We start from the raw sequence: 12,262 nt of genomic DNA, 5'->3' as shown, positions 1-12,262 counted from the left end.
TTTTGTTTTGTTTTTCAAGACAGGGTTTCTTTGTGTAGCCCTGGCTGTCCTGGAACTCACTTTGTAGACCAGGCTGGCCTTGAACTCAGAAATCTACCTGCCTCTGCCTTCCAAGTGCTGGGTCCACCAAGAGTCTTACAGTGTACCTCCATGAATAAAAAGAAACTGTTGTATGAAATTTCAGTATTGTTTTTAATGATATGTTTTCAATGAAACTAGTTTTTATAGATATAAAAAAGTCCAATAAATTGACATTAAATAAGTCAGTCTTTTGTATAGTACCGTAAAAACATTTAGAAAGCATTAAAAGTTATCCAGCACAGAGACAGAATCACTACAGAACTTACTCAACAACTCACTAATTGATTTTAATTGATACAAAGAAATCTTTGTTCCATTGTTTAGTTAATATTATAATAACAAACCTTCAAACTTGCTGTTGTCAAATAAGAAATATTCAAGAAAATATTTATAAACAAGCTGAGTTTTTCAGATAATTTGATTGTGTTTTTCCATTTAAAATTTAAAAATCTATTTCTCTATAAACTACTGTATTTATATACATAAAATGATTAAATACCCTAAAAATCATTGGTTAATTAAAATTTTTAGATTTGTATTAAATTTTAATTTTGTGAAAACATACATTCACATATAGATATACAAACACTAAATATTATTTTAAGAAAACAATATTTATATAGTTCTAAAAATTTAATTTGAAAATTATAGCATTTCATTCCAATTTTTGCTTCAGAATTCACCAATTAGATTGCATATTTGTAAAGGTAGGCTCTTACTCTTACTATGTATTGATACTCACTCATTAGCCAAAGCCTGGCTTTGAACTTAATGATACTCTGACTTTTAATCCCTAGTACTAAATTTACAAGCATTTTACATAACACATGCTAGATTAAATTTGTGAAAAAAAACTCCACATGGTTATACAGAAATTTTATGTACTTATATTTGTTTATTTTACACAGAAGTCTAATATATAATACATTTAATTTATGTTACCTTACTGATAGTCTCTTGATAAGGTTTAACTCCATAGTAACAAGACTTCTCTCTGATTTGATGTCTAATTATATACCTATCATTTATCTCTAATCATTTATTCATCTATCAACCCAATTGAATGCTCAAAATAGTGCTTTTGGTACACAGATGCTTTATTACCTTACACTTAAACTAGTTTTTAGATACACAGAAGTCTCCCAGTGCTTAAGTATTTAGGACTGTAAGCCTTGCATTAACTTTTTCTCGAATCTGTCCTTCTTCCCAGTATTCTCCTTAATGCACTTTTGACTTCCCTGTTCCTCAGTGTGTAAATCAGGGGATTCAGCAGAGGAGTCACCAGAGTATAGAAAAGTGCCATGCTTTTGTTCACATCCTGTGAGTAACTGGAGGGAGGCTGGAGGTACATGGAGATGAGTGTTCCAAAAAAGATAATCACTACCAGAAGGTGAGAGCCACAGGTTCCAAAGGCCTTCCTCCTCCCCTGGGCTGACTTGATCTTTAGAATTGCATGAGTTATGTAGCCATAGGACACTAATATGAGTGAGAGGGGTACCACCAAGAAGAAGACACTGACAGCAAAGAGTTCAGCTTCATTAATGAAGGAATTAGCACAGGTTAGCTTCAGCATCACTGGAATTTCACAGAAGAAATGGTCCAGTTGATTTCTGCCACAGAGGGGAAGAGTCATGGTCAATGCTGTCTGTACCACAGAATTGCCAAACCCTGTGAGCCAGGCAGTTATAACTAGCTGTAAGCAAAGCTGTGGGTGCATGATTACCATGTAGTGGAGTGGACGGCAAACAGCAGCATAGCGATCATAAGCCATCACAGATAAGAGTATACACTCTACTCCCCCAAGTCCCAGGGCAATGAAGAGTTGGGTCACACAGCCACCATAAGTGATGGTCTTGTCCTTCCCCTTGAAGTTAAACAGTGTCTGAGGGACTGTGCAAGTAGTCAAACAAAGATCCATAAAGGAGAGATTAGAAAGGAAGAAATACATGGGGGTATGGAGGTGAAGGTCTATAACTGACAGCAATATGATGGTGCCGTTGCCTAGGAAGCTCAAGAAATAGATGAGCAACATAGCCACGAAGAGAGCTGTTTCCAGCTGAGGCCTGTTGGAGAAGCCCAGAAGAATAAATCCAGAAAAGACGCTGCCATTAGCTCTGTTCATTGCAGTCTACCGGTGGGAAGCAAGAGATCTAATTCTTAGCTGGGGAATTATTCTGTGTTCTTCTCCTGAAAATAAAAATTCACTTTATTTAGTAAATACAGTAGGGAAACTGGTCACATTTTGTTGTTTTGCTTGTGAGAAGCTAATATGTTGCTATTTCCTCTGCAGCAGCGTGTTCTATGTGTTTACTTAGAAGAGCAATGTTTATTGTTACCTTTGTTGAGAACGTGAGTGTACTAAGCTTTAACAAGGCTCAGCTCTTTCTCTGGGTTCAGTCACCTGATAAATGGCAAAGGAAGGGTTTAATCTAAATCTACAGCAGAGCCTCACAACTTCCGGGAGCCCTGCCTTTTTGTGACTGGATGAACCTTAGAGAGAGTTGAGTGTCTCAAAATTAAATCAATATTTCCTCAATAAGCTACAAGTTTGTTTTGGTCTTAAATCTTCCATTTTGGGTCTCATCAAATAATTGAAATATGTCAGAATTGTTTTTGTAGTTCTTGTCTGCTCATAGAAAAGAAAAGATAACATTTGACCACTTACAGTAGAACAATGCATATTAACACATATGCAAATGGAATATTACAGGCTCCACAATGAAGAAGAATTTTAAGGATTGGAAAACCACCTCTGCAAATGATTTAGATTTCAGGATATCAACCTTGATTCCTCACCATTGGTGCCATCCAACAAAAAGCTGGGGACTGTTTATCCAATGCTTGCTCTTGTCTCTCACTTTATAAGTAAAATAATTCTCAGTGTAATAGCATTTTCAACTTTTTACTCTGATAATTTTTTTAAAAAAATATCAGTTTAATAAAAGAATCTTTTTCCTATTTAAATTACTGGCCCTGAAGTCCCTACTGCATTCCTTTCTCTGATAGACTTCTCATGATTCATATTTAGTACTACATAATGCCAGAGTCTCCAGAATGCTGAACAGTTCTACAACTGAACTACATCTCCATCCCTAACAGCAGCATAACTATAACATACAAATGAGTCTGGTAAATACAGGAGGGAAATGAATTGGAACAAAATATAGTGACCTATATGTATAGCAATGCCATCAGATAGAAATCAGTTGCTTTGCATGATAATTTAAAATGTTAAAAATGCTTTCAATATTACATAGCAGGAAAATAAAAATGGGTCTGGGTAAATTTCTTGAGCAAATAAAAATAAAAGCTTAGAATAAAATAAAATAAAATAAAAATATAAGCTTCAAAATGGCCATAGGCTGGCTGCTCATGGTAAATTCGAACATGTAATCTCTGGGTAGAAGGAGTAAGTTTTCAAAGCCATCTCCAGTTACATGGAAAGTTCAAGGCTGTGTGGGATTAGATGAGACTGTGTCTTTAAAATGGGCACAGATTACTGAAAGTTTTAGCTGTACTGGAGGAAAACTTTGAACAATAGCTATGTAATAGTTGCATTATCTCCTGTAGAAGGGAAAGGTTAGTGACTGCAAAACTCAGTCTGTTTGGAAAGATGATGTTGCATTTCAATTTCCTTCCATGTATTAGAGATGGATGTTGATAAGCAGTCATGAGTAATCACATGTTAAGTAGTTTGTTTTTTATTGCTGTCTTGTATGGAATCTTGTAAGACTGTGTTAATCCTTTTTTAAATATAATCTTTTTATTGGCAAGGTTTCTGATGGGTCCAGGAGGTACTTTACCTTCTGTCTACTGTTCTTGTTAGATTCTTGGGTCCCTGATTTTTTATATTCTTTTCAATGATTGAAACAGGTGGAAGGATAGTTACTGTCATAAAAAAGATAATTTGGAATAAATTATAAAATCCAATAAAATAGGAGTAGAATATTTGCATTCTAAGTATAAATCTTTCATTAATAAGTCTCTAGATTTTAAAGTCTGCATCCCCACTCCTGTTTCTCAACTGTTTCTATTTCCAAATAGAAGAGTTGATCTTACTACTTTTTTGTTCTTTACTGAAACTCAGATAGGCTCAATAGCTCTAACATCCCATTTTGACTAAGAACTCATTAGGAAAAGTACATTCTCCAACAACAATGGGATTTCTAATTTCCTTTTCTTTCAGATTAGCAGAGTTGTTTTAAGACATCAACCTAAGAATTTGTTTTCTTGAATGCTGTTGGCACTTACCGTTGATTCTTCTCTTTAAAGTCACAAAGAGATAGCTTCTAATGCCTACCAGGCACAGCTGAAGCCTCTTGAAGAATTTTAGAAAAGTCTGTTATTTTTCTATTATTTTTCTAAATGGTGTATTAGCTTATTCTAGAACATGCTGTTAAAATGATTTTCATCCCAGTGATTCATAGAAGATAATCTGAACCAAGAGAAGCATATGTTCTGATGAAACATATGTAATTCATTGTAATCACAAGGCAGAATCAAATTAGTATAGGTTATTTAAGAAACATTTCTATATAGGTGTGTTATTTGTCTGTGGCTGCCCACGATGAATAGGATGAGCTGAAAATTGTTGTTTCACAGTCCTGAAGCATATACGTCCAAAATCAAGGTATGAGCTGGGCTGGGATCACTCTGAATTCTCTACAAACCTGAATCTTTTCTTGCATCATTTTGTCCTTCTGGTGGTTTGCTGGTACTCCTTGAAATTCCATGGTTTGTACCTGTAGAGTTTCAATCTCTGTCTTCAAGTTAAATGGCATTTTCTTTTTTTTTTTCTCCTTATAAGTCTAATGGTTATATTGGGCCTAACTAAATTAACTAAGTTGTGTTAGCTTAATTATATATGCAAAAGCAGGGACCAGAGGTTAGGATTTCTGTGGGATTTGATGGGTGGGGTGCAGGAGAGTGTCAACCCATGAAAGTACCTTAGTATGTCAAATTGCAATGCTTTCCTACTTTAAATTCATTCCCACGGAGCAGGAAGACTAAAGGTGAATGTATTAGTTTTAGCCTATTTCAAGTTTATAAATGAGATGTATTGACCATGATTTAGATAATATTTATAGCTTCTGGTGCACATGCTGTGGAAGTCATTTTCCAGGAATACCCAGCTACAGCTTTTTATAACACATCTTTGCTACAACTGAAAGATTGAAATCAGTACAGATTGCACATTTTAAGACCTGTGGAGTTGCCCCTTGAAGTTTAGTTGGAATGGAATAGAAAATATTTATACCCCTTTACTTCTTGCATATGCATATACATTAATAAACATATGTACAGATATTATTACTCGAGGTAGCACCCAGGATTCTATTGGGTCTAAATCAGAAGTGAAAAGACAGTCTTAGCTGGCTTGGGTGGCAGCTGGGCTGGTGTTAGATTGAAAATATGGAATCCTCTGTTGATGAGTAACAGATTGCAGACATTCAGCTGTCTTCTGGAAGAAGAGAGATGGTCTTTGAGCCCCAAAGACTGATGTTGATGGGAAAGGTAATATTAGGCAAAATACCCCCATCATGTGATGGGGATAGGTAAAATAGAATTCTTAGAATAAATATGGACTTCACATGAAAATATGCTTTAAATATGTTGTCCTTTGGATGGTCTTTGAAAATGGATAATGATCAAATGCTACTCAGGCTTTTGAATTTGATAGCAATCTCTTCAAAAGTTACTGTTGGCATAACCTGTGTCACCCCTAGGGGCTTCGCAGGAAGCCTGTCCATACATTTTAGAGTCCAACAACAAAACAGAAGTTGAAACTGAATTCTGTGAAGTCTGCCCATGAATAAAAGGGCCAATGTTATATCCAAGGAATCTTTTTATGAGCCACCAAGATCCAGGATCACTTTGGGGAGTGAGATGCATGAGGATGTGCTTAATTTCTGTAGCCCCAAGAGTGTCTTGCCCCATGTAATTCATTAACTTCTGTTCAGGTATCCAGAGTTTGATAGTCTCCAGGGAGCAGCCAAAGTGGAAGGCTCTGGAGAGGTAATATCAACAGAGAATCCATTTTTTCCTGCCAAATTGATGGTGACCCTATTGACTCTACTTCCTTTCCATCTGATGTATCTAGGAGAAATGTTTGCCTTTCAGAGCGTCAATCTTCAAATTCTTCACTTTTCAGAAATATTTTTTCTACCTAGAAGAGGTTCTTTTTTATTGGATATTTTATTTACATTTCAAATGCCATCCCCTTTTCCCATTTCCCCTCCCTAGAAAACCCCTATCCCATACCCCCTTCTCCTTTTTGCTTTTATACAATTTTTTAAATGTTAACCAATGGCTTTATAAATTTGGTAATGCTCAATATCAATCAGAAGTGTAACCTAATACCCAACCTAGATAAATCAACTATCTGACTGGTGGAGACATGTGAACATCTGCCTCCATGTCTGGCTCCCCCCACCCCCCTCTTTCTCTCTCATCACCTAGCTCCTCCTCTTCTCTTCTTCCTCCTCTTCTCCTCCTCCTCCTCTTCTTACTCCTCCTCTCCTTACTCCTCCCACCTTAGCTCCTCCTACATATCACCCTTCCTGTTAAAATAAAACTTTTCTCTCAAAATACAGTTAGAGCATAACTATACCAATTTATGTCAGTAAGGTGCAAGATAGACCTAATACCCAGTCCATCATTTTGTTGACTAAGCAGAACCTTTGTCATCGCTCCTAAATAAAAGACTTAGTTTTGAACCTGGCTTTTTTTTCTTGGCTTTAGAATGAATGTCAGCTGAAAACCATCCTCTCAAATCTTTTCTCTCAAAGTAAATAGCAAGGATTGGCTATGAGACTATAAGTTTTCAACCCCATCAGAAATACAGAATGACTGAGTTAACTGAAATTACGGGAAGCACAAAGCATAGCTTCTAAAACATAGCCAATTTATAGAGACTGCTGAAAACCTGGACAGTCCCTATACTACAGAACGTTGGAGCATCCGATCTTCAGCCTTCTGGCCCAGGATCATATGACTGACCTAGTGATGCAGAATTATTAAGGGCTGATTACTCTGTCTTGGCAGATATAATCAGTCGACTATTCTGCAAGTGTGTCCTTTTCTGGACACTGATTTGTCTGTAGATGGAAAGAGGCAATTCTTGCCTAGTGGCTGTCTCACCACATAACTCCAAAGATGCTCAATTTCTTCTTGGAATCCAAGACAGGAAGCTGTCAGGAGCAAACAGGTCTCTAATCAAAATGAACATTAATACAGAAAAGTTTGTAACATCAATTCTGTGGATTTCTGATGTTTTGAAAACCAACTATTTATGTAAGGCAATCTGGACTGTTGTCTGTTAACTCCTACCAGTTATTTCTAAAGAAAATATAGAAAACACCCTAACAATAAACTCAAAGCCATGAATTTGCTATAGGCCCTTAACTCACAGGCTAACCATCTCAAATAAGTTAAAAAAGTTAAAGAAGAACTGGGTCTAAGCCTTGTATTCCTAAATGTGTTATACAGGCGCAATGCCTATGATAGTAACAATATTGATCTCACTTTTATATTAATAAGAAGCTTGTACCAATGAAAATCTTAAATTGGAAATAAAAGTAAATTTTGTACCATTTAAGAAATTATAACTATATCTTAATAACAATTATACATATTTCTACCAGTACATTATGGCTATGCAATAAATCCTAGCTAATCCTCCCTGTTCCACCAAAACCACTACTTTTCCCTAGAATGACAGCCCAATATTAACTACCTCAGTCCCCAAGCCCAGGGAATAGGGGCACCAACTCTTCATTAACTTCTTCAAGCTGATTATGGGTGTTGAGATATTAGAAGAGGGGTTGGGGGAAGAATAAATTGATAAGCCTTTGACATTGTCTTCACTGCATCCAGATGGAATTCCAGGACATTAGAGGTTCGAGCATGTCTGCTCAGCTTGCCTGATGAGTAGATACACCAAGGCTATGTATTCTGCAATATACAATTCTCAAAACAAATTTTAGTATCAAGATAATTGTTTGTTTGAATTCTGGAATCTAGTCTTCTGGCGGCCTGCCTCTGTCATGTCTAATCCATATAATTCTGGGAGTTTCTATGAGGGTGTGCTCCCACCATCATCCCATTTTTGCCTTCCTGCTCTCAAATTTCCCAACATCAGAGAATCTAAACTTTCAGGCACCTAGGCTCTCCACTTCCACTGATGCCTAACCCCCTACCCCATTGCCCCCCTCCAATTACTATGTGGGTGTGCTCCCACCATCCTCTCATTCCCGCCTCCCTGCTCTTGCATTCCTCAACACTAGGGAATCCAAACTTTCAGGTACCAAGGCTGTCCACTTCCACTGATGCCTGGCAAGGCCACCCTCAACTTCCTATACAGGTGGAGCCATGAGTCCCCACCTTTGTGTTCTCGGGATGGAGATTTTAGAATGGCTACTTCAGCTTGTTTCTTAGGACCATTTGCTTGAAAAATTGTTTTCCAGCCTTTTACTCTAAGGTAGAGGTGGGTTTCCTGTATGCAGCAAAATGTTGGGTCCCGTTTATGTATCCAGTCCATTAGCCTATGTCTTTTAATTGGGGAACTGAGTCCATTGATGTTAAGAGATATCAAGAAACAGTGATTGTTGTCTCCTGTTATTTTTGTTATTAAAGGTGAAGTTATCTTTGTGTAGCTATCTTCTTTTGGATTTGTTGGAGAGGGTTACTTTCTTGCTCTTTCTAGGGTATAATTTCCCTCCTTGTATTGGAGCTTTCCTGCTATTATCCTTTGTAATGCTGGGTTTGTGGAAAGATATTGTGTAAATTTGGTTTTGTCATGGAATATCTTGATTTCTCCATCTATGGTAATTGAGAGTTTTGCTGGGTATAGTAGCCTGGGCTGGCATTTGTGTTCTCTTAGGGTCTGTATGACATCTGTCTAGCATCTTCTAGCTTTTTATAGTATCTGGTGAGAAGTCTGGTGTAATTCTGATAGGTCTGCCTTTATATGTTACTTGGCCTTTCTCCCTTACTGCATTTAATACTCTTTCTTTGTTTTGTGCGCTTGGTGTTTTGATTATTATGTGACGGGAGGTATTTCTTTTCTGGTCTTTTATTGTCTATTTGGTGTTCTATAGGCTTCTTGTAAGTTTATGGGCATCTCTTTCTTTAGATTAGGGAAGTTTTCTTCTATAATTTTGTTGAAAATATTTATTGGTCCTTTAAGTTGGGAATCTTCACTCTCATCTATACCTATTATCCTTAGGTTTGGTCTCCTCATTGTGTTCTGGATATCCTGGATATTTTGTGTTAACTTTTTGCATTTTGCATTTTCTTTGACCGTTGTGTTGATATTTTCTATGGTATCTTCTGCACCCGAGATTCACTCTTCTATCCCTTGTATTCTGTTGGTGATGCTTGTGTCTGTGACTCCTGATTTCTTTCCTAGGTTTTCTATTTCCAGTGTAGTCTCCCTTTGTGATTTCTTGATTGTTTCTACTTCCATTTTTATGTCCCGGATAATTTTGTTCAATTCCTTTACCTGTTTGGTTGTGTTCTTTTCTAATTCTTTTTCTTTTATTTTTGTCTTTTTAATTTTTTTTTTATATTTTATTTACATTTCAGATGCCATCCCCTTTCCCCATTTCCCCTCCCTAGAAAACCCCTATCCCATGCCCCCCCTTCTTTTTGCTTTTATTCTCTTGTAATTCTTTAAGGGAAATTTGTGTTTCCTCTTTAAGGGCTTCTACCTGTTTACCTGTGTTCTCCTCAAATTCTTTGAGAGTGTTATTTATGTCCTTCTTAAAGTCCTCTATCATCATCATTAGAAGTGATTTTAAATCTGAATCTTGTTTTCCTGGTGATATGGGGAATTCAGGACTTTCTAGTGTGGGAGACCTAGGTTCTAATGATGCGAAGTACCCTGGGTTACTGATGCTTATGTTCTTGTGCTTGCCTTTTGCCATCTGTATCTCCTTAGTGCTACCTGCCCTGTCCCTGACTGGAGCCTGTCGTTCCTATTATCTTGGTTGTAGCAGAACTTTGTGGGGTGGCTGTAACTACTGGGTAAGCGCTGGGGCCCAAAATCTGCTCATTGCTCAAGGGCAGACAGGATGCTGCCCAGGTTAGAGTTCTGGGAGCCCCGTTTCCTCTGGGTTCTTAGAGATTGGGGGCAAAGCTGCCGCCCAAGATCTGCTCAGTGCTCTGGCCCAGACCAAAGGGAGCCAGTGCTCTGGGCTGGGAGTGATTTCCTGGGTCCTTGTGGGCCCCAGTTACTCCCTGTTTGGGGTGAACGATGCTGTCTGCTTACCTAAGATACTGCCTGGGTTAGAGTTCCTGGGAACCATGCTTCCTCTGAGTTCAGAAGAGGTTCTTTAGTATATAATTCTGGGTCTTTACCCCCATAGTACTTGGTGCTTGTGCTAATGACCCAGTAAGTTTTTCGATGATGCTATCAACTGTATTATCGCTCAGTGTTTTTTAAGATCTTGTCAGTCAGTTATACTTGATCTGCCCTATGGTCATCAACCCTATATCCATAGCCTAACATATGTTCAAGTGTCTTCTATCAGAAAAAGAGGAGGAGCTGGAGGTATAGTTCTGTGATAGAGCATTTGAAGACTTAAGTTTAAGCCCTCAATCTGAAAAAAATAAACAAGAAGAAAAATAGAATCAAAGCTACCCAATCCCCATTTCCTTTTTAAAATGATAGTTTTCAGTATATTGTCCCTGGCATTTGAGCTCATGGGAATCTTCCTGTCTCACCCTTTCACTGCAATTAAAGGTGTGAGACACTATGTCCAGCTCATTTCAATCTGTCTGAGTTCTCTCATCCATTAACTTAAAATTCTCAGTAGAAACAATAATATTCACATACTTCTCCTTCCAACAAAAATTCTATGTGTCATTATTTCTATGCCTATTGCTCTGGTGACAGCATTTTCAGTAGTTTCTAACATTCTCTTCCTGTCACATGGAGCAGGTGCTTGATGTCTGATGTCAGTGCATTCCCATCCTTCAAAAAAATCATGTCATTTAATAATTTGTTTTTTCCCATTATTCCTTGTATTTGGAATTACCTTATTTTTTTCTTTGCTTAGCACAAATATCAGAATATCTGTCGGTCTGTCTATCTGTCTATTTTCTATCTATCTATCTATCTATCTATCTATCTATCTATCTATCTATCTATCTATCATCTATCTTAATTTTGGTGCCAGGGCTTTGTGCATGTTAGTGAAGTGCTTTCTTATGAAGGGACAACACAGTTCTTTAATTTTTTTCTACTTGCAAATCATCTCATTAGTTTCCCAGGCTGACCTTGAACTCTTGATTCACCTACCTCAGCATTCCAAGTAGCCATTTCTTTTTATTATTTCTCCTTTTTCTTTCTTCAGGTGCTTTGTTTTACCTGTTGCAGTGCTGGGAGGGAGCCTGTGTGTAAGGTGCTCCCAGTAGCACTGAGCCTCATGTCCTGCTCAGTTCTTAGGGCTGTTTGTTGTTTAGCTTGTGTTGTTTTTAGATGGCATCTCACGGTGTAGTCCAGGCTGCCCTGGGATGCATAGTTCTGCAGCTCAGCCCCCTTAGTGCTGGGGTTTCTAGGAATAAGTTGGGTGTTTACATGACTTATTTTAGTTCTTTCTTAGTAATTACTGTTTTGGCTCCTTTGAGGGACTTGTTGGGGTACTGTTGACACAACTAAGATGAAGAGAAGCTTCATGGAGTAGAAAGAACTTTATCTGAATTCTTAAAGTTGAGAACACCATAAGTGAGGAAGCCAGAAAACCATGTGGGCTTTTTCACAGGGCCATGTAGAGAAGAACAAAGGTCATTTGAGGCAGAAAGAGCCCTCTGCATTCATTGTGATTGCAGAGATCCAGTTAGGTGAGTAGAGTTCTCCAAGCCTCAGGATACAAATATAAGATAGTAGCTTGGGAGATCCTGCCCATTGTCTTCCAGCCTTCCTGCCCAGAGTTTCTCAAGTCAAGACATCACCATTATTAAGAGTCTCCATTCAGAAATCAATGATGATATTCCAATTTAGTTTAAGTGGGAAAGGAAATTATTATTTTTATAGAGTAAGACGATTCCTCAACCTATGGATAAATGAATAAAGAAAGTATTCAATATACACAGTTGAGTTCTTTTTGTTGTTTTTGGATTTGCTTTCTTGTTTGTGTTTGAATCCTGGTCTTGTCTAGTTCAGGCTGGCCTGGGACTT

General features: G+C 37.6%; 1 protein-coding gene across 3 annotated transcripts; it reads right to left on the bottom strand.

Annotated features, from left to right (window-relative positions):
• Positions 1–168: 168 nt before the first annotated feature.
• On the bottom strand, positions 169–4,958 carry LOC117713948 (olfactory receptor 2B8-like). 3 transcript variants are annotated; one of them, XM_076939290.1, is made up of 3 exons: positions 4,333–4,957; positions 3,885–3,969; positions 169–2,268 (listed from the first exon to the last, which is right to left on the bottom strand). In XM_076939290.1, the coding sequence occupies exon 3, from the start codon at positions 2,201–2,203 to the stop codon at positions 1,259–1,261; it is 945 nt and encodes a 314-aa protein (XP_076795405.1). In that variant the 5' UTR covers positions 2,204–2,268; positions 3,885–3,969; positions 4,333–4,957; the 3' UTR covers positions 169–1,258. The 3 variants fall into 3 exon arrangements, with proteins under 3 accessions (XP_076795405.1, XP_076795406.1, XP_034366391.1); XM_076939291.1 differs by lacking the exon at positions 3,885–3,969 and having other exon boundaries at positions 4,752–4,958; XM_034510500.2 differs by lacking the exon at positions 3,885–3,969 and having other exon boundaries at positions 4,333–4,953.
• Positions 4,959–12,262: the final 7,304 nt, after the last annotated feature.

Source organism: Arvicanthis niloticus, chromosome 8 (assembly GCF_011762505.2).
Source record: "Arvicanthis niloticus isolate mArvNil1 chromosome 8, mArvNil1.pat.X, whole genome shotgun sequence".
NCBI classification, from domain to species: Eukaryota; Metazoa; Chordata; class Mammalia; order Rodentia; family Muridae; genus Arvicanthis; species Arvicanthis niloticus.
Note: the sequence above shows the minus strand (reverse complement) of the source record. Positions and strands in the feature narration are given on the sequence as shown.